General features: G+C 36.6%; 2 protein-coding genes across 6 annotated transcripts in view; one reads left to right on the top strand and one right to left on the bottom strand.

The window, feature by feature from the left end:
• Window positions 1-18303, top strand: part of LOC132860195 (methyltransferase-like protein 27) — a 242299-nt gene extending 223996 nt beyond the window's left edge. The window contains exons 1-6 of one of the 3 annotated variants that reach the window (XM_060891313.1): window positions 10725-10761; window positions 14699-14820; window positions 14926-15054; window positions 15172-15307; window positions 16861-16953; window positions 17067-18303. In XM_060891313.1, the coding sequence (XP_060747296.1) occupies window positions 14704-14820; window positions 14926-15054; window positions 15172-15307; window positions 16861-16953; window positions 17067-17272 (681 nt within the window). In that variant the 5' untranslated portion in view covers window positions 10725-10761; window positions 14699-14703 and the 3' untranslated portion in view covers window positions 17273-18303. Of the gene's footprint in view, window positions 1-10724; window positions 10762-11276; window positions 11415-14695; window positions 14821-14925; window positions 15055-15171; window positions 15308-16860; window positions 16954-17066 lie in introns of those variants that run through there. The other 2 variants (XM_060891312.1, XM_060891311.1) reach the window with 2 other exon arrangements.
• nf2b (NF2, moesin-ezrin-radixin like (MERLIN) tumor suppressor b) lies at window positions 160-18653 on the bottom strand. 3 transcript variants are annotated; one of them, XM_060891309.1, is made up of 17 exons: window positions 11195-11333; window positions 10411-10517; window positions 9364-9489; window positions 9061-9183; window positions 8873-8956; window positions 8359-8427; window positions 7566-7648; window positions 6867-6942; window positions 6630-6767; window positions 6011-6085; window positions 5775-5888; window positions 5492-5614; window positions 5073-5290; window positions 4871-4973; window positions 4290-4429; window positions 3958-4111; window positions 160-2763 (listed from the first exon to the last, which is right to left on the bottom strand). In XM_060891309.1, the coding sequence occupies exons 2-17, from the start codon at window positions 10498-10500 to the stop codon at window positions 2716-2718; spliced, it is 1764 nt and encodes a 587-aa protein (XP_060747292.1). In that variant the 5' UTR covers window positions 10501-10517; window positions 11195-11333; the 3' UTR covers window positions 160-2715. The 3 variants fall into 3 exon arrangements, with proteins under 3 accessions (XP_060747292.1, XP_060747293.1, XP_060747291.1); XM_060891308.1 differs by lacking the exon at window positions 160-2763 and having other exon boundaries at window positions 2973-4111; window positions 10411-10518; window positions 11195-11331; XM_060891310.1 differs by lacking the exons at window positions 8873-8956; window positions 9061-9183; window positions 9364-9489; window positions 10411-10517; window positions 11195-11333 and adding exons at window positions 18447-18530; window positions 18639-18653.
• Window positions 18654-20420: the final 1767 nt, after the last annotated feature.

The raw sequence follows: 20420 nt of genomic DNA, 5'->3' as shown, positions 1-20420 counted from the left end.
TGGGTTTATTGAATTAAATTAAAAATAGTCCACAGATAACGAGAACACGGTTTAAAAGATGATTTTAAGAACCTCTGGGTTCCTATGACTTTAGTTAAGATCCCGTGGGCAAGAAAAAGATATAACTCATACACTCCTCATTAAAGGCACACACAAATATTTGTAAAAAGTCATCCTTTTATTTGTGAATTAGTTTTCAATTCACTACACATCAGAGGTGTAAGTATGTGTAACAGCTCAGTGCCGAAGCCTTTGAGCTAGTGACCGGATAGTTAAAAGTTAGAAACTTTGCCCAGCCTCAGATTTCACCTCTATTCTGCCTCACGACTAACTACCCTCACTTTGGGTTAAAGCATGGAATTAAATGCGACAAAATGTAAATTGTAAACTGTAGCAGATTCATAACAAAGGCTATAATACTGCAACTCAGTAAAGACTTACACGTGGCACTGAATCTGTATAAACACTCAAAGGTTTAAAAAAAAAAAATCTTCTACAAAACATAAGGCACTTATGAGCTGTAGTTAACAAAAAGTTCAGGATAAATTAGTGTTTGACACATGGGCAAAAATGGGCAGGTTTCATTAAAACATGAATAATTGCCTTCTGTGTATAACGTGGTTATGTTTATAGGAACAAGGGAATGTTTTTTAATTTTTTATTTTTTACCAAAAACCAATGAACTTGTGTTTATGTGCTAAAAAAGGTGCTACAAAAGGAGAATTGCCCAATTTTCAAATTCAAAGCATCATGAATTCTTTGTAAACCTCTAAAGCTTACTGCTAAACCCCAAACATTTTCTGCCACTTTAATCAATAGCTGAGAATTAAGCTATTCCCAGTTTAAATCATGCAGTCTCATACTGACCAGGAAGGCACCAAGATACACACAAAAACAAGAATAAAGAACAAACTGCATATCACTTTAAACTATAGTCACTTGTTTAAAAGAAAAAAAAAGGGGGTTAAGTATAAATAATTTGTAATAAAAAATGGCCTGTTTTTTTCTTTTCCAGCACAAGAAATGTATAAGAAAAATTGTAAAACTCACATTGGGGGAAAAGAAAACAAAGCAAAGAAAAATAATAGTGTTTAAGTACCTCGGTCATTACACACTCAATGTTCTGTGACATTAGCATTTAAACATGAATGATGAATGTAGTGCAGCTGAAACGAATGAGTATAAATTGAAATGGTTTCTTTAAATTGTTTAAAAGTAATTTTAAAAAAAGGGGTTTAAGTATAAATAATTTGTAATAGAAAATGGCCTGTTTTTTTTCCAGCACAAGAAATGTATAAGAAATATTGCAAAACTGACAACTGGGGAAAAAAAACAAAAAATATGAATGTCGTACAGCTGAAACAAATGAGTATAAATTGAAATGGTCTCTATAAATCAAAATGGACACTTTAGCTGGTGTTTTAATTTTATATGCACGTCATCTAAAACAGCACTAACGCTGGCCTTTATAGTACAGTAGGTTTTAGTTTTTGTCCTGTTATTGTCCCAGTAGTTTAGTATTGTTTGCTGCAGTCCCGGTGTTAATCCCCCTGTCAGTCCTCTCTATTGTTTGTACAGTAACAAATAATCACATAATCTGATGTAAAACTGGGTGGAATTGTTGATCTAGTGTTTTAAGTGGAGACCTTTATGAAAGGAGTGTTAAAAGTCATAGCTCTGTAGTTTTACGCTTATGTTTTACAAAGCAGATAAAAAGCACAATGTGTCTTTCATTAAAAATAAATATTGTGATTGTTTGAAAATGGCTGTTGTATAAGAGGAAAATCATCAATCAGCACTCCTTGTTGTTTTTTTATCCCTTACAGAACAGCATTTTCAGGAAAATGCAAACCTGTGCTACACTTTACAAGCTTCAACACCCACTAGAGTGCAAAGGAAATGACTTGTCTAGATTTTAAGAGCTTGATTCTGTCCGAAAAGTTTTTGAAAATAAAGTGGTGAATGAAAGCACATATTTTAAGGAAAGGACTGCAGCAGTGGTTTGGGCATATGGCTAAATCTTTTACCATGGATGTAGAAAATGGAGAGAGCCAGGCTTCGAGTCCTCCAAATGAATAAACAGTGAAGCGGAAACCGAGCTGCCAGAAAGGTAAAGCATCAGAGGTCTGTTAGACTGTGCAGTGTTACACTGGCGACATAATTCTTTTTATAACTTACCCCTGCATTCGTAACATTTTAACGTGTTAAAAAGGCACTAGTGCAAGAGGACTGCTTGTTACTAGCTGAAATCCAGGAGGAAATGTGACGCTGATGAAATATTTTCTCAAATGAAAAGACTGATGGTAACAAGCAGTTGCACATTAGTTAAACTTCCCCGGTTAAATTAAAACAGACGTACTGTACCTTAAAGAAATATAAGAGGAAAGTTCTTTGCTCTTTTTGTGAAAACTAAATTTTATGATATGGTCTAGATAAGATAAAAATAAAAGAAATTTTTGGCATTGCAAAAATTAAACATCTGCTTGAAAACTGTAGTAACTGTAGTAACCTCGGTGTTGCTCTGTGCACAGCACTTTTAGTGAGAGCTTTTAAACCAGTCATTAAAATGATCTCAAATGACTTTCCCCCCGAAGTGTTTTGTGCAGGCGTGTGTGCTTGATAATCGGTGCTCGATATCGTACATTCCCTGATGAGTGTCACACACTGTAGTGATGATTTCTTCACCTCCGTCCTCCTTGTCAGGTTTCTGTCTATTCACACTTCTTCGAAAAACGCCATCTGAGTCATGTAGGCTGAGTTTCTCTGCAAAACACCAGCACACAGTCACAACCGTTCCATCATCTCTAAAGACCCATATATTTATTTAGACAATTCTTGCATGAATATTCGGATTTCCTTATAGTTTCTGAGGAGACAAACAACCAAGACATGAACAAAATGAAAACTTTGTTAATGTCTGTAACAGTGAGATAACGGTCCTGCTAAAAAACGGTCCTGCAGCTACCTTGCAGGAGAAAAAAAACAGAGATTTTAGCCAACAAAAGGTGAAGCTCTAGACAAACAGAAATCTTTGCCAAAAAAGTGCAGAATTTAACTGCAGTGGCTTTAAAGCATTAGACAGCACATTCTTCAAAAACCTGCAGTCTGATTTCTAGCCAGATTCTTTCCTGTCTCATAATTCATCATAAACAACCCAGTTTCAAAAGGATCTCTCGTGAGAGCTCCATGAAGAACTCGAGCTCAACCCCATCGAACACTGGAACACCGACTTCTCACCAGGGGATGTTTAAAGGTCAGGTGTCCACACACTTTTGATCATATAAGTGCAGTTTCCTGTATAACTGTGGTCTATTTTGATTTTTATAGACAGGCTTGACATTATTGCCTTTGTGACCTTTTGATAAACTAGAAGGTTTTGGAAACTTTCACATAAAAATGCCATTTTCTGTTAATCCTAAAGCCCAAAAAAAAAAAAAAAAAAAAAAATCAGAGGCGAACAATGTAGCTGACTGTGTACATGATGTAGCTGACTGTGTACACGATGTAGCTGACTGTGTACACGATGTAGCTGACTGTGTACACGATGTAGCTGACTGTGTACACGATGTCTATGATTAATCAGTCTGTAAATGCACATGGAAACAATTACAAGTTATACCTTGAGTAGGAATATGATACAACTGCCATTTACATTACGGAGGAGAATAAATCACTAACCCGGGACAAGAAGCTTTCATATCAGAGATATGACATACCTTATGTTAGATACGTTATCCAGGTCAGTTAGGTTTCTAGGCAACCAAAACATGTGACTGGGGTGTTTAGGGTTTCATCAATGCATACTTTAGATAGAATTTAGCATGTTTTTAAGTTATGCAATGCTTCAAATCTTAACCGAATCTCCATTTTCTGCCAGTCAATCCCACTTGATTTTTCTAGAGGTTACAGAGAGAGCATTGGGTTGATGCTGTAGTGTGTGTTGTGTGTGTGTCTTACGTTGCTGTGGGGGATGTAGGGTGGCTCAGAGTAACCCCTTAGGCTGTAAAGACCCGCCTGCTGCTGCTGCTCCTCCAGCTTCAGAGACTCGATCTCTGACTTCAGCTCTTTAAGCTGATCCTGAAGGTGTTTGCTCTTCTCCATGTACTCTAGCCTGATGGAAATGAGCGTACACACACACGTTTGTATTCCACATGTACCCCCCAATAAACAACCAATATAAATAAGCACACGAACGCTTCCACCAAACCCAGGTACACAAAGGAGCAGTATAGTGTCAAGTTTCCTGTGAAACATTCAAATGTTGTGATGTAACAACACCACATTCGTACCGTTCACGTTCGATCTCCATGGACAGTCTCTTCATGTCCGAGTCTTTGAAATCCAGTCGGTACGACGCGGCCACGTCCATCTGCATCTCCGTACTGTCAGGTCCAGGTGCAGGTGGAGGATTAGAATACGCAGCTATCAACTATAAAAGAGCAAAATACGCACAAAACATTTTCATTTTAATCTCTGTATTTGGGTATTTGCTAAAAAGTAAAAAGTATATTGGATTTGGACCTGACTGAATTTTTCTGAAAACAGAATTCAACCTCGGCCGGAAAAAGTATAGCTAATAAGTAGCTAAAATCATACCCAATATTGCGTCGTAAAGTATCTCAGAGAATCAGAATTGAAGTTAAATTGATAGGATTGTTTTAAATAAAAGAAAGAAAAGAAAGCATGATGGGGCATTTTGTTATAGAAAAATAATCAGTAGCAGTCAAATTCAAACACATTGAGAACGTTGAGTAACCGTAATATCAGCCTGTTCTATTAGCCAAGTGTTATCAATTCAATTTAATGTAATGCTTCAGTTAACAGAAATAGCAGCAAAAATAAACTAAACGAAATCTAAGGTCGGTTTTACGGGGTATGTAGTTTTGGTGATCTCTAGCAGCTTCTGCTTGGCTCTACGTTCTGCGTCTTTGGCCTCGGTCAGATCCTGCTTTAAATGATCAGCCTCCTTTGACCTTAGAAAGCACAAACAAAGGTTTCACTCTTAGCAACTTCTGCTGTACGTCAAAGCCAACAAACTGAAATAAAACGCAGTGTAATTTCTGAAAGTAGACCTCCTCTCTGACTGCTCCACCAGTTTTACAGCTAACTGCTCCGCCTCCCTCATCTTCTGCTCCATTAGCCTGTGTTCTTCTTTCGTCTTGAGGGCCGTGACCTCCAGTCTCTGCCTCTCCTGCTCGGCTTCGGCTGCTTTGTGAGCCAGCAGCTTTGCCTCCTCCTCAGCGATCTGGGCTTTCTCCGCTAGCAAGTCTGCCGTCTCCTCAGAGCGCAGCTACGTGAAGGGATGAAGAAAAACACGTATGCCAAAATATACTGAGATACTGAATGTGTGTAGAACTATAGTTTTATAGATTTAAAACATCAGGAAGAATGTCGCATAAATTAGATTACTTTTTTTGACTATTTATTCAAATCTATCTTTACAGAGAAACACTTAATCTTTCATCTAATTCCATGACTTTCTGTAACTCACCAGAGCTTCATTAGCCATACGAGCCTCGTCCTGAATCTGAAACAGCCGGCGCTCCATCTCCTCTTTCGCCCGCTCTGCATCCTCCCTCATCTGCTTCTCCCGCGCTAGAATCTGACGCTCCATCTGGTACAAATGGGAAATGAAAACGAATATGAAACCCAAACCCAGCACCAAAAAACCCCCGAAGTATTATGGAGAGATTTGGCAACCAAACACAGTGTAACAATAATAAAAAAAAAAACTAAAACTTTATAAATGCTGCATGGAAATACATGAAATAGACCTTTTTCCTAGCTTTCTCTTCTTTGGCTTGAGCCTTCATCTGCTGCACTTCAATAGAGTCCACCTTCCTCCTCCTCATAAACAGGTCATGGTTCCCAATACACAGCTGTAAGATCTTCAAAAATGCAAACAGGATAGAATAGAATATAGAATAGAATGAATGAATATTTCTTAACACAGAATTCAGTATAGATTGTAAAACATATGAACGCACGATACACTAGACACTTAACTTACCAACTTATTCACTCTGAGTTGTGAAGAATAGAATTTAAAGACGTCCTTCTTTTTGTCCAGCGGCTTAATAGTAAACTGTTTGCATAACACAAACGCATGATTTGTGAGTTACATGATTTGGGAAATACAAGGACACACATCAGAAAACATGCCAAAAAAATGTATATCTTTATATACACATTATTTCTGACTTAATAATGACCACTGTACATTTATTTTATACACACACACTATCAGACTACACTTTGTCTTAATAATAGTTAAACCGTCAACCTGTAATATTTATCATACAGTAAATCTGCACAGAGACCTCAGTTTCAGTCTGTAAATAATAGTTAGGCATGCATTCTAGTTCTTATTCATGATACTAGTGAGTTTATTGTACACTGCATGTGTCATGCTGCTCTGGTGTTAAGTCCTAGTCTTTGCTGTTGCTCTCATGACACCAGATTTCCCCTTGGGGATTAATAAAGTTCTCTCTTCTCTACTGTTCAAAGCCAGTCCTGCTCCAGCAGATCAGTGGCTCAGTTCTCCAGCTGAATCTGCTAGGCTCTGGCACAAAACCGCGTAGAGCTTTAGTTCAGTTTGTTTACTGTGGAACACCGAGCTAATCCGATACCTCTTTCTCACTGTATGAGATGTTGCGGATGCCGCTCCAGGGGAAAGACTTCTGGGGATTCAGTTTGCTATTGGGGCTGTAGATATGAAGTCCCTGTGCGTCGACACCAAGCAGGAGCTCCTTGTCTCTTTTATTTTGCTGAAAATAATATTTGTCAGAACAACTTACCCTTCTAACTTGGTTTATTCTAGATAATTTCGTAAATCTATAAAAACGTGAGATAAGACGATGGCTTACTGTGATTGAAAAATAGCTGACGCCATACATGTCGAGATCCTGTGCTATTTTCAGATACTCCATTTCGGCTTCATCCCTAAAAGAATACAGGATTAGTACGAAACATACAGACCTATTTTCTTTTTTTATTTTTAAGTCTCCTTTTGGTTTCACGCTGAGTGCCAAAAGTTCATTAAGGCCTGTTTTGTTTTTTAAGTAATATATTATTCAGAACATTGCGGCTTAATAGAAATTATTAATATGACAAATACTGCAATATGTAAATGCAGCGATATTTATTAGTTACAGCTTTGTACCATTTTTAGATGTACGGATCTAATACAACAATCACGGCAGCTTAAGCTAAACATTAAAGCTATTATTATTATTATTATTATTATTATTATTATTATTATTATTATATTCTTCCTTATGCACAGGGGATATCTGGGATTCAGCCAAAGAAGGAAATAAAAAACAAACACTACATTCTGAACACCATGAATAGTATTAAAAGAATATCATAATCATTGCGTTTAATCCTAATCGTGAACGTTTACGTCTTTTCCAAACCACTGCTGTATGATAAAGCGGTGAAGCAATAGATCTATAGATTCTGCGAGACAAAAATGTGCAAAACATCTACAAATCACAATCAGCAGGTATTTATTAGATACATGCAGGCCTTGAAAACAAAACAGCAGCAGTATAATATTTTACCTTGCTAGATTTCTGTGCTCAGCATACCAAGCTGTGATCTTCTCCTCCCACATCTCTGGTGTCATCTGATACTGCATCAGCACCTTGAAAGTCACACACATACACAATGTATATATATAAAACCCTGAAATTGGGTTTATTCTTCAATTCTGTACTCGGATTGCCCAGAAGGTGTTGATTTAGTTTTATTACAGCAGCCTTACAGTATTTCCAGCAGCAAATCACACATTTATACTAATACACTCCTTCTGATGGTTTCTAAAGTCACAGCTCATTCAGTGAAACCTGTATGATGACTGCTCCATTTAATCCAAGTTTTCTTATATAAATCTAACATTTGTAATATAAAATCGAAGGTTTTGTTTTCCAATTTGCGGACTAATTATCTGTAATCCAAGTGTGGTTATTTAACAAAGAACAGCACATGATATCAGTGATACGGTGATGTTTCCTGTAAAGAGATTTATACTATTGTTTTTAACAGGCAGAGGTAAAGATGTAATTAAGTTTTTAGCACAGGAATTTTATGAAGAATGATTATGGGCTTCGCAGTTTCTTGGTGGCAATTTTACATTTTTTAAAGATTTGTACTAAGTTCAATTATGAGTGAGGAAGTGACATATTTTGGTCACATTCCATAACATTAATTGTCATTTAACAGATAAAACGTATGATGCATCGTTATTAATCACACATTTTGTTGTTTTATTTCTTACTTAAAGGTCACAACATTTTAATCAAACATTAATGTGTTATGCAAATCAGTTCTATGTGCTCGAGAGTCAACACTTACCCTTTTAGGCAAGAGTTCATCTTGCGCCAGGAAGCCTGGCTTGTGGAAATTTGGGTCATAATCTCCATACTGTATAAAGAGTGCAGTGTAAGCACACAGTTAAAAAACCATTTACACAGTCTAAAGAATAGAAACACACTATAAGTATAAACTGAAAAAGTCAATCCATTTAAAATTTCCATCTAATCAATGAAGAATAAAAGTTTTGCCAAGGTTTAGATTAGAATCATGATTGGTTGGGTGTGCAAAAATTCATTTAAGTATCTAACAAATATTTCAAAGAGAAATACAAAAAATAAGAAAAAATTCTCTTCTTTCTCTATGGTAACAACAACCTCAAGCAATTCTCTGGACATGTGGTACATCTGGTTCACATTGCATAGAAATTGCATAGAAATTGAAACTAAAATATAATCTCTACCAATGATGCTGGTAAACAGTGAGGCTTGTATCATGACAATAAGTATAATAATAATAGCAGAATTATTTTTAACACTGCATTATAAAAACTGACCTTGGCTTGGACAGCATATGACGCCAGAAGGACCGAGGCCTCTGGAGAGCAAAAGATCTCCTCATCTAGTATTTGTTTCTTGACCTTGGCGAGACACAAAAAATTATGGAAGAAGATAGTAAGATTGATACCAATAATTTGAACATTAAGAAAATACAGTAGAATTATAACCACTGCTAAACTCTCACTTGTAAGAAGAAAAGGTGCTGTGTGATTTCCTGAACGAGTTCCTCCTCAACTTTTTCAGGGAAGAATTTAGCAAGAAAGTGAAATGTTATAGGAGAGTCTGTTGGTACATCCTGATCCAAAACCTGTGGATAGAGAAGCAGTGAGAGGAGAACGTTTTGAGAATGTCATTTTGTTTTGAGAATGTCATTTTGCTTCACCAAACTTAAAACGTGTGTGTGTGTGTGTGTGTGTGTGTAAAAAATCCTGCAGAATTAAATTGAGCATAATCTCACAAAAACAGAGAAACCAATAACTCCACTTACCCGTTTGTCAGGCTTAAGCCAAGCATACGTGTCTTTTACAGTGTACCTGAGACCAAAGAACCAAGTTTCCCTCAGTCCAATAGTTCGGCACACCAGATCAAACAAGTCCTTGCCTTTCCATTTTACCTAGTAATATAATAGCAATAAAAAAACAATCATCACAAATTGTGGAATCCAATAAGATATATTATTATTATGTTTTATATTTTTATATTACAATGTTATATATTCGTTGTAAAGACCTTTTCAAAGGAACACTGGGGATGGTATGCATCCTCAGCTCAGATTTACTTTTACAATATTACGTTAATTATAGAAATGTGTACAGGATCTATTTATTTATGAATTTCGGTGCACTTTTGGTTCAAGCTGACATTATTACTAAACTTGAGCTACTGAGACACAATTCATTCTCTACAACAATCCATTTTCTACTGCTCTGTCGCATATGTATAAAAATCAGACTCTAGAACTGGGTAAATATGAGGGCTTTAGAGAGCTTATGTCCATAATTGTAGCCATGTCTGAATCCGTTATGTCAGTAATCTTTACAGACTGAGGGTTTGTAAGTGTGAAGTGACTACACTCTATTTTACCTTCTATAAAATGACCAATAGAAAATCCCTGTGGTAAAAATGGTTTCACTTTTTTTTCTTCAGTATTATAAAAAATACTCCAAGAGACACTTTCCATGAGTTTTAGGTAAATTAGAAAGTTTCTTGCACAAGTAAAGTATACATACGTTTTAAGGTACAGAAGATCTTCTAAAGATCAAGTGCAGCCTGCATGGCTACAATCTATATACAAAATGCATATATTAAAAGTGAAATTTTATGCACTGGAATTCAATATGCATGGTACATCGAAAAGAGACTCATCGCTGTGATTTGTACAGAGAGAGATCGCTCATCATCATCACTACAGACATCCTCCAGCGACATTACTTAACAGATAAAGGTCTGGAAAACATATCCTACTGTAGATGATCAGTCCTTAAACCTATGATCATCATATCAATGTTGTATCCTGAAATGCGGTCTAATTTACCTCACAGCTGAACTCCATCTCTGCGTCCATGGTGATGACTTTGACTTTAAAAGTCTTGGGTTGTTTCTTTTTAAGACCCAGAATCGACATTTTGAGCTTTTAATAGCCTTAAAGCGAAAAGAAATCAATGAGCATTTGCTTAGAAATAGTCATCAATGCACAATATACAAAAATAGCATTATAAGGGTAAAGGATTTTTATATTATGAAGGAATATATGTGTGTATATATATATGACTATATGTATGTGGGTGTGAGTGAGTGGGTGTGTAAACAGCATAAGGATGGTATTTAAAGAAAATCACACTGAGGGATTTACTCTTTAAATCGCATGACAAGAGAGCTGCTGCAGGTATGAGGCATGACTTACATAATAAGTATACTAATGACATACAAGTATAATATAACATAACGGCTGTGCAGCCTATTTAGCCAATGCTAACTTGCTTTGTCTCATATGAACTAAATTCGCTAATAAAGCTGTAGCAAGTGAGTTAAAGCAGAACTTAAAGCTTTTAAACTAAAAGTGGTTGCTTTTTTAATGTCTTGCTGTCCATATGTATAACAGAACATCTTAATCTTTATACAATCTTAATCACAAACACTTAAATGTGATGTCTATCTAGTTAGCAATTGCCAACCCATATACAGCGATAACTAGATTAAGGCTGTTAAGTTTAGTTGGCGTTTACTAGCTAGTTATAATTCAACTAATTGTTTTCAGAACCCGATTCTGTAGCAGTTTTGTTAAGAAAATGGCAGGAAGAATTAAATAAAGCGACTACCTGACTCCTTCAGTCCTCCGGTTATTGTTCCAGGCCGAATCCCCGGAGTAAATTTTCCGATTGCTCCCGACAAAGACGAACAACAACACGGCTAAAAGTTGCAGCTTGAACCGAAACAACTAGATAACTTGCCTTTTTGCGCTGCATTCAATCAGCATAAAATCAACGCCAAGCGGACATTTTTGCCACGTTCTCTAGGGTCATATCGATAAATATAAAGGTATTGTATGGCTTTTTAACATGCTGCTGCGATTTAATATTTGGCTAAGTAGAGTAAGATTGTCAGAAGTTTGCCTTCAGAGGCGCTCTACAGGCGAGAAGGTGAACAGCAAAAAGTTAAAATCTCCTGAAGTTCATAAACTGTTTACAACCATGGACTTCTTTCAGTCTCTCAGAACTCCACAGACCTTTTAATGATTGTGAAACTATTTCATTTTATGAACACAGTCCAAGAATTGTAAGCAATTTTAAGATGAACTAAGACAAACATGCCATTGCAATCTGTTAAAACTGAATACGTCACTCACAGAGAACAAATCTCATTTACAGTCAGCATTGCAATATTTTTGTCATATAAACATATAATTATTTAATTGTATTTATTAAATGTGATAAAAATGTATTAAAAAAATGACCCGTCAAATTGTTTTACTACAGGAGGAATGAAACATTTTAAGACATGTTGTTTTAGGATTGATTAACCATAGCTAATGATTGAGCCAGAGGGGACTTAAAGATTAGCACATTTGCCTCACACCTCTGGGGATTCCGGTTTTTGCTCTGCAGGGCTCTCAAGTTTTGAAGACAGGCAAGAGTGACATCTCAAACACCCCCCCCAAAAAACAACAACAACAAAAAAACACTGGGGGTGTTGTGCTTGGTATAAGGATCACTGCACACAATTTAACCAAATACAAAGTATTTATTAAATTTCCATTTATTAATTTGTATGTGTGTGTGTGTGTGTGTGAGAGAGAGAGAGAGAGAGATTATGACAGGTGTTGTTTATTGTAAGTATTTGTTGCCTTTTTGGACTCCTTTATCATTTGTAATGTTGCTCCCATTTAAAACAGTTCTGCTCAAGCCCAGACATTTTTAGGGTCATGATTGAGGACAATGTCCTGTCCAGAGACAAGCTGTTTCGTGTTGAGGTTTTGTTCAAACCGACCATCGAAAATACCATCTGGACATCAGCATTAGAATGTGGAAGGACTAAAACCAAGGCTGCGATCTTTGATAGCCTCCCAAATTGGTTCAATCCAGTTGGCTGTTACAGATACTCATGAAAAACTGATGCTGATTATCTGGGAAACATCTCTAACAGCAGTCAAAATGTCATTGTGTCAAACAAGTTGTGAATTTGTTGTAACATTACAACAGGAGATCATGACTTACTCTTTGCTCAAAGTGATGCTCGCAGCTCCAGTGGTTTTCTCTGTGGGTGAACGAGGATGGTGCTGAACAATTCCAGGATTTGCTTTTTTTTCATTGGTTGTTGTGTTAAATCTTACCCAGATTACAATAGTACTATTTTCTGATTGGCTATTGTATAGCCTCTTTTTTTGATTGGCTGATAAGTGTCAGGCTCGACTAAGAACTCCAAGGGAGACGCGCTTGATTCCTGCCCGTTTCCATAGAGACAGCAGTGCAGACAGATACATTTTGGGCGCTGCAGCATATTAAATATATGATAAATAGTAAGTTTTTCTGTGTGACGAGGTGTGGTTGGAGAGCGTGACAAAAGACCAAAATGTGTGACTTGTCACTCTCAATGTGTGACAGACCCTGGCTCTGTGTTTGCACAGGTTGCATGTTCTTCGTGTGCTTTGGTGGTTTCCTCGCCAACAAAAAACGTTATAGGCTTATTGGCATCTCTAAATTGTCCAGAGCGTGTACAGTTATGCCTGAATTCTGACTCTGGTTTATGCTTTATGTTTGATCAAAAAACACTGTACTTAAGACTAAGAGCCAGTATATAGTGAAAGAGAGTTTACTGTATGCAAAGAGAGACTGAACAATCCATAGTTGAAAACAGTTGGCTTTTATACTGAGGCACATAGAGGGCACACTCAAAATCATAGATAATGTTCAAGGCTAAAATAAGGGAAAAAACAGAACACAAGCACTAATCTAATTCTAGGCCCCAGAACATAACAGAGCCTCCTCCATGTTTCACAGTAGGGACAGTGTTCTTTTCTTGATATGCTTCATTTTTCTGTCTGTGAACATAGAGCTTATGTGCCTTGGCAAAAAGTTCCATTTTTGTCTCATCTGTCCATAGGACATTCTCCCAGAAGCTTTGTGGCTTGTCAACGTTTGGCATATTCCACTCTAGCTTTTTTATGATTTGTTTTCAACAATGATGTCCTCCTTGGTCATCTCCCATGTAGTCCACTTTGGCTCAAACAACGACGGATGGTGCGATCTGACACTGATGTTCCTTGAGCATGAACTTCACCTTGGATCTCTTTAGAAGTCTTTCTGGGCTCTTTTTCTACCATTCGGATTATCCGGCTCTTTGATTTGTCATCAATTTTCCTCCTGCAGCCACATCCAGGGAGGTTGGCTACAGTCCCATGGATCTTAAATTTCTGAATAATATGTGCAACTATAGTCATAGGAACATCTAGCTGCTTGGAGCTGGTCTTATAGTCTTTACCTTTATCATGCTTGTCTATAATTTTCTTTCTAATCTCCTGAGACAACTCTTTCCTTCGCTTCCTCTGGTCCATGTTGAGTGTGGTACACACCATGTCACCAGACAACACAGTGACTACCTGGAGCCCTACATAAAGAAATATATATGATTACAAGATTGTAGACACCTGTGATGCTAATTAGTGGACACACCTTGAATTAACATGTCCCTTTGGTCACATTATTTTCAATCTTTTCTAGGGGTACCATCATTTTTGTCCAGGCCTATTCCATAAGTTTATTTTTTTTAATAATTCTGTTGAAGCATGGTTGAAAAGCAATGTCTGAATTTCATTGGTTAACATTCATAGAATTTTTATTTATTATTACTTTTGTTAGATTAAAGTTTTTTTCTGTGACCATTGTGAGTTTTTCTTTCATTGACCGAAGGGTACCAACAATTTTGTCCATGTGTGTAAGTAATAGCAAGGACTAATCTGTCATGCAGACATTTCACAATAACAGCCTACAGTTTTATGCAAATGTTTTGGCACATTGGCCAAATTAGATTATTTTCCAAGAAAATACAACTGATGCAGCACTTTTTTAACCTTAAACGAACAAACAAAAAAATCAGTAATAATTGTGGCATGCGCAAAAGTTTGTTTCCCCTTTCAGAATTTAATTAACTCATTAGGCAGATCAAGAATTGTGATTAGGAATAACAACTGACTCTTCAACACTTCATTAATCTTCATTAATACTCAACAAGCATGGGCTCTTCTATGCAGTAGACTGTACGTCTGAAATTTATCTATATTGTAGTACAAATTTCTATTATATAACAGTTATATTTTTGTTTTCCAGAAGTTATGGCAGATCCCAGGACCTTTGCTGATGTGAGGAATACAGTTCTTTCAGCTCATAAAAGCTCAGGGCCCAAGGAAAAGGTTGCGTTCTACAGCTCCTGGGCCGAGAACTATGAAGAAGTAAGCAGCACAAAATCACACACTTTTAGAAAAGTATGCTTGTTATGCTTTCAATACTGAACCTGATCCACCATGCAATGAATGTGTTTGAAATTGTTTTGGAAGGATTTGGCAATATTGGACTACCGTGCTCCTTTCTTAGCTGCAAAATGCATTGCTTCACACTTCACCGGCGAGAAAGAGAGAGCCATTATTTTGGACGTGGCATGTGGGACAGGGCTGGTCTCTGGAAATGTAAGAGAAGAATTTTCATGTTTTAATATCAATTTTATGTTCCTTCTATCTGCTGTTGTTTCACATGATGTACTTGATGGACCATCTAAGATAGTGTGAATTATTGTCTTTGTGCAGTTAAAGAAAAATGGATTTTGCCACTTTGTGGGCTTGGATGGAAGCGAGAAAATGTTGAGTATAGCCAGAAAAACAGGTCTTTATCAGGAGCTTAAGCAGTGCATGCTGTGTGAGGATCCCTTGCCTGTTCAAGATGGTAAGAGCTGCTTCTTATACTGTAGAATCCTAACTAATAATGAAATTGTGACAGGATGGATTGTTAATCAGACCACCCACACTACAACATGTTCCCAGAATAAAACACCTTCAAATTACGATCAGGAATCAGGAGTTCAATCCAGTAATACTGACTAATTAAACCTAGGATTTTCAGAATGTCTAGTAAACAAACATGACCTCACATCATCAGAGACATGGCGGATGAGATCGGCTTTCATGTGTAATGACAAGATTATCTTTTCATAATAGCCAGTCATCATCCCCATAAAAGGACTGGAAATTGAGTCATAAATCAAATACGTAATTTTACAAACCCCACATTACAGTCTAACATAACTAACATAATGTAATAAACATACAGTGCATAACTATTCACCCCCTTATACTTTTACATATTTTGTAGTGTTACAATCTTTTCAGGATTTTAAGTAGTGAATTTACTCAATGTAGTCCATAGTGCTGAAGTAGGAGGGGAAAACTATACAGTTTTCAAAATGATTTACAAATAAAAATGTATCTGGCTGTGATAGCCTTAAATCAGTTCTGGTAAAACCAGTCACCTTCAGATACACATAATGAGTTCACCTTCGTCATGTGATTTAAAATAACAATGTGAATTTGGAAGGTCCCAAAATTTGATATAGACTAGAAGTAAATAAATGTAGCATATAAATGGTCAATTTTAAATGTATTCCTAATGAGCAAATCAGTAGCAATGGTGCCAATGAAAAACTCACTGATATGATTATCCTCATCTGGGGGACACAGAATAGTACCATTATAGATAATTTCCATCTCAAACTGGGTTTTATATTGTCATAAAGTGCAATTAACCAAATAACCAAGAAATGAATTTTAGTTGTAAGATGAAATCTCTCTATGGAGGCGAACGAGCGATCAAAAACCAATTCACAGAAAGTATATGGAACAATCATGACTGACTTACAGACTGGGTAAAGTGGAGAGTTTCGCTTTGAGATTGAAATTGTACTAGAGATTTAATTAAATAGCATTTAAGATAACTTAAGAAGACTGTCATTTAATCAGATTACAATATGAACCTTTCTAGACGACTGCTGGCCTTTCATATATGTCATTATAATAATGATTATAGTCATGTATAGTTTCAGTAAAATACAAACAAATATATTAAAGTCTCTTCTTAATATATTGTGAGAGCTAACAGTGCCCTTGCCTTCTGTTATTACTGATTCACTCGAATAACAGGATCTCTCATGAGAAAAAGACGAGTCATCTCACAAAGTCAGCTCGAGAGCAAGCCATTATTAGTGTCAGATATAGAAATAACAGAGATAATTTCTCAGGCGCAATGACAGCACTTCATGGTCATGTTTAGTAAGTTTGTGATTCACTGCTAGCAGAGAATCCAATAAAAGTAACAAATGTGATTAGACAGTCTTTCAGGTGTAGTTCACTCAGACTATATGGACTTGCAGTTTGTAGTCACCCAGCACTGTACAGGACTAGTGGATGTTTCACTAAGATGTTTCATTCTTTGTATTATTGTAGAGTCGTATGATGTTGTAGTAATTGTGGGAGCTCTGAGTATTGGAAACGTGCCAGTGGAAATCATCAAGGAGCTCTGGCAAGCCACCAAGCCGGGTAGGAACATCTTGATCACCTCCAAGTCTGTTATGCTGTGTTCTTATTTTGAGACATGTAACGTAATGTTCATGAGATGAGGAAATATGGGCTGTATTGTGCTTTTGCTACAGGTGGCTATGTGTGCATGACTACAAGAGGGAATGCTGGTAATCTGGAGTACAAAGCTGAGCTGGAAAGTGCGATTCTTGCGATGGAGGAAGAAAAGCAATGGAGACGTGTCGCTGTCGATGTAGTGGACGAGTGGGAGAAGGCCGTGTCTGACCATGAGTGTGGATACATAAGTGGAGTTATTTATCTATATCAGAAAGTGTTTTAAACTATTGATTGTGCTAAAACAGTGCTAGGATCTAAAACAAAAGCATATTATATGTGTGGATGGTCTTTAAATAATAGCCTAATAGTGATTTTATGTATACGAATTTGGCAAGTGAATGGGACAAAACCAATGACTAATGTAAACAATTAGAGGAACTTATTTTTTCTTTCAGAAGTATTTTTGAATAAAGTGTTGTCAGCTGTGAATATGTGGTAGTCTAGTGTTTAAGGTACTGGTCTGACAATCGGAAGGTTGTGAGTTCAAACCTCAGGTCCACTAAGCTACCAGCCCTTAACCCTTAATTGCTCAGTTATATAAAATGAGATTAAAATGTACGATTCTCTGGGTAAGGGTGTCTGCCAAATTCGGTAATTGTATAGGAACTTTTCATTTACAGAGACTGAAATAAGAAGAGTCTAAACAAGCAAATGAATGGCCTGTTGGGATAGAAATGGACAAATCTGATGTTGCTAGTGTGTGAGGACTGTTGATCAGAACTGTTAGAAGAAAAGGACAATTTGGTTGTCCATGGTTACCCCAAGGTGTGAGAGAGAGAGAGAGAGAGAGAGAGAGAGAGAGAGAGAGAGATGGAGATGAACGGCAGTGTAGTTTTGCTGGGATTAAGTTTCAGCTGATGAGATGCAATCCCATGATGCCAGGCATGCTGAGATCCGTGCAGAGTGTCTGAGAGAGGAAAGGAAAGAATTAAAGAAAAATCAAAGAGAACTGATTCAAAATGTTATTCATTCTACCAACATCTATTTATTAGTATTCATATTAATCTGATCATACTAGAAGATAGATGATAAAAAGAAATCTATCACTAGATGGCAGCCTTACTACACAATTAATTGCTGTTTTTTCAAGAGCTTTTGTTTTTGCTCCTTACTACAGCTCACTACCGAAACACAATCCCATGATTGGTGAACGTTTGATACTTTAAGGAAGCTTTTCTTGCTTCATTCGCGTGGCTTGCTTCTTTGGGGTACATATAAACTGTCACAATTATATTCTGATTAATTATTATATATTTCTATAAAACTGCTTTGTGACAATGTTTACTCATAAAAGCATTATACAAATAAAATCAAATTGATTTGAACTGAAGCTTATTTGTCTATATCTGGACGAGATTATATATTGAGAAGCCAAAGCATTACATTATAAAACTGACCTTGGCTTGAACAGCATATGATGCCAGAAAGACCGAGGCCTCTGGAGAGCAAAAGATCTCCTCATCTAGTATTTGTTTCTTGACCTTGGCGAGATACAAAAAATTATGGAATATTATAGTAAGATTGATACCAATAATTTGAACATTAAGAAAATACAGTAGAATTATAACCACTGCTAAACTCTAATTTACTTATAAGAAGAAAAGGTGCTGTGTGATTTCCTGAACGAGTTCCTCCTCAACTTTTTCAGGGAAGAATTTAGCGAAATGTTATAGGAGAGTCTGTTGGTACATCCTGATCCAAAACCTGTGGATAGAGAATCAGTGAGAGGAGAACGCTGTGAGAATGTCATTTTGCTTCACCAAACTTAAAACGTGTGTGTGTGTGTGTGTGTGTGTGTGTGTGTGTAAAAAATCCTGAAAATTTAAATTGAGCATAATCTCACAAAAACAGAGAAACCAATAACTCCACTTACCTGTTTTTCAGGCTTAAGCCAAGCATACGTGTCTTTCAAAGTGTACCTGAGACCAAAGAACCAAGTTTCCCTCAGGCCAATAGTTCGGCACACAAGGACACAAAGGACACAAGTCCTTGCCTTTCCATTTTACCTAGTAATATAAATAACAATAAAAAAAACAATCATTACAAATTGTGGAATCCAATATGATATATTATTATTACTCACTCACTCACTCATTTTCTACCGCTTATCCGAACTACCTCGGGTCACGGGGAGCCTGTGCCTATCTCAGGCGTCATCGGGCATCAAGGCAGGATACACCCTGGACGGAGTGCCAACCCATCGCAGGGCATATATTATTATTATATTTTATATTTTTATATTACAATATTATATATTCATTGTAAAGACCTTTTCAAAGGAACACTGGGGATGGTATGCATCCTCAGCTCAGATTTACTTTTACAATATTACGTTAATTATAGAAATGTGTACAAGAATATTTTGTCTTTTTATTAAAATCCATGGATCTATTTATGAATTTCAGTGCACTTTTGGTTCAAGCTGACATTATTACTAAACTTGAGCTACTGAGACACAATTCATTCTCTACAACAATCCATTTTCTACTGCTCTGTTGCATATGTATAAAAATCAGACTCTAGAACTGGGTAAATATGAGGGCTTTAGAGAGCTTATGTCCATAATTGTAGCCATGTCTGAATCCGTTATGTCAGTAATCTTTACAGACTGAGGGTTTGTAAGTGTGAAGTGACTACACTCTATTTTACCTTCTATAAAATGACCAATAGAAAATCCCTGTGGTAAAAAAATAAATGGTTTCACATTTTTTTCTTCAGTATTATAAAAATTCTCCAAGAGACACTTTCCAGGAGTTTTAGGTAAATTAGAAAGTTTCTTGCACAAGTAAAGTATACATACGTTTTAAGGTACAGAGGTTCTACTAAAGATCAAGTGCAGCCTGCATGGCTACAATCTATATACAAAATGCATATATTAAAAGTGAAATTTTATGCACTGGAATTCAATATGCATGGTACATCGAAAAGAGACTCATCGCTGAGATTTGTACAGAGAGAGATCGCTCATCATCATCACTACAGACATCCTCCAGCGACATTTCTTAACAGATAAAGGTCTGGCAAACATATCCTACTGTATATGATCAGTCCTGGTGATGACTTTGACTTTAAAAGTCTTGGGTTGTTTTTTTTAAGACCCAGAATCGACATTTTGAGCTTTTAATAGCCTTAAAGCGAAAAGAAATCAATGGGCATTTGCTTAGAAATAGTCATCAATGCACAATATACAAAAATAGCATTATAAGGGTAAAGGATTTTTATATTATGAAGGAATGTATGTGTATATTTATGACTATATGTATGTGGGTGTGAGTGAGTGGGTGTGTAAACAGCATAAGGATGGTATTTAAAGAAAATCACACTGAGGGATTTACTCTTTAAATCGCATGACAAGAGAGCTGCTGCAGGTA

Source organism: Tachysurus vachellii, chromosome 17, assembly GCF_030014155.1.
Source record: "Tachysurus vachellii isolate PV-2020 chromosome 17, HZAU_Pvac_v1, whole genome shotgun sequence".
NCBI classification, from domain to species: Eukaryota; Metazoa; Chordata; class Actinopteri; order Siluriformes; family Bagridae; genus Tachysurus; species Tachysurus vachellii.
The sequence above is the reverse complement of the archived record's forward strand: the minus strand, read 5'-3'. Positions and strand labels throughout refer to the sequence as shown.

What these genes read in the sequence shown, in the direction of transcription:
- nf2b (XM_060891308.1), bottom strand. Translation starts at nt 10,500, where the DNA reads ATGTCGATTCTGGGTCTTAAAAAGAAACAACCCAAGACTTTTAAAGTC. An exon ending in AGCACCTTTTCTTCTTACAA is followed by an intron (nt 8,957 to 9,060) that starts GTGAGAGTTTAG and finishes TGTCTCGCCAAG; the next exon opens with GTCAAGAAACAAATACTAGA. An exon ending in AACTCAGAGTGAATAAGTTG is followed by an intron (nt 5,889 to 6,010) that starts GTAAGTTAAGTG and finishes GCATTTTTGAAG; the next exon opens with ATCTTACAGCTGTGTATTGG.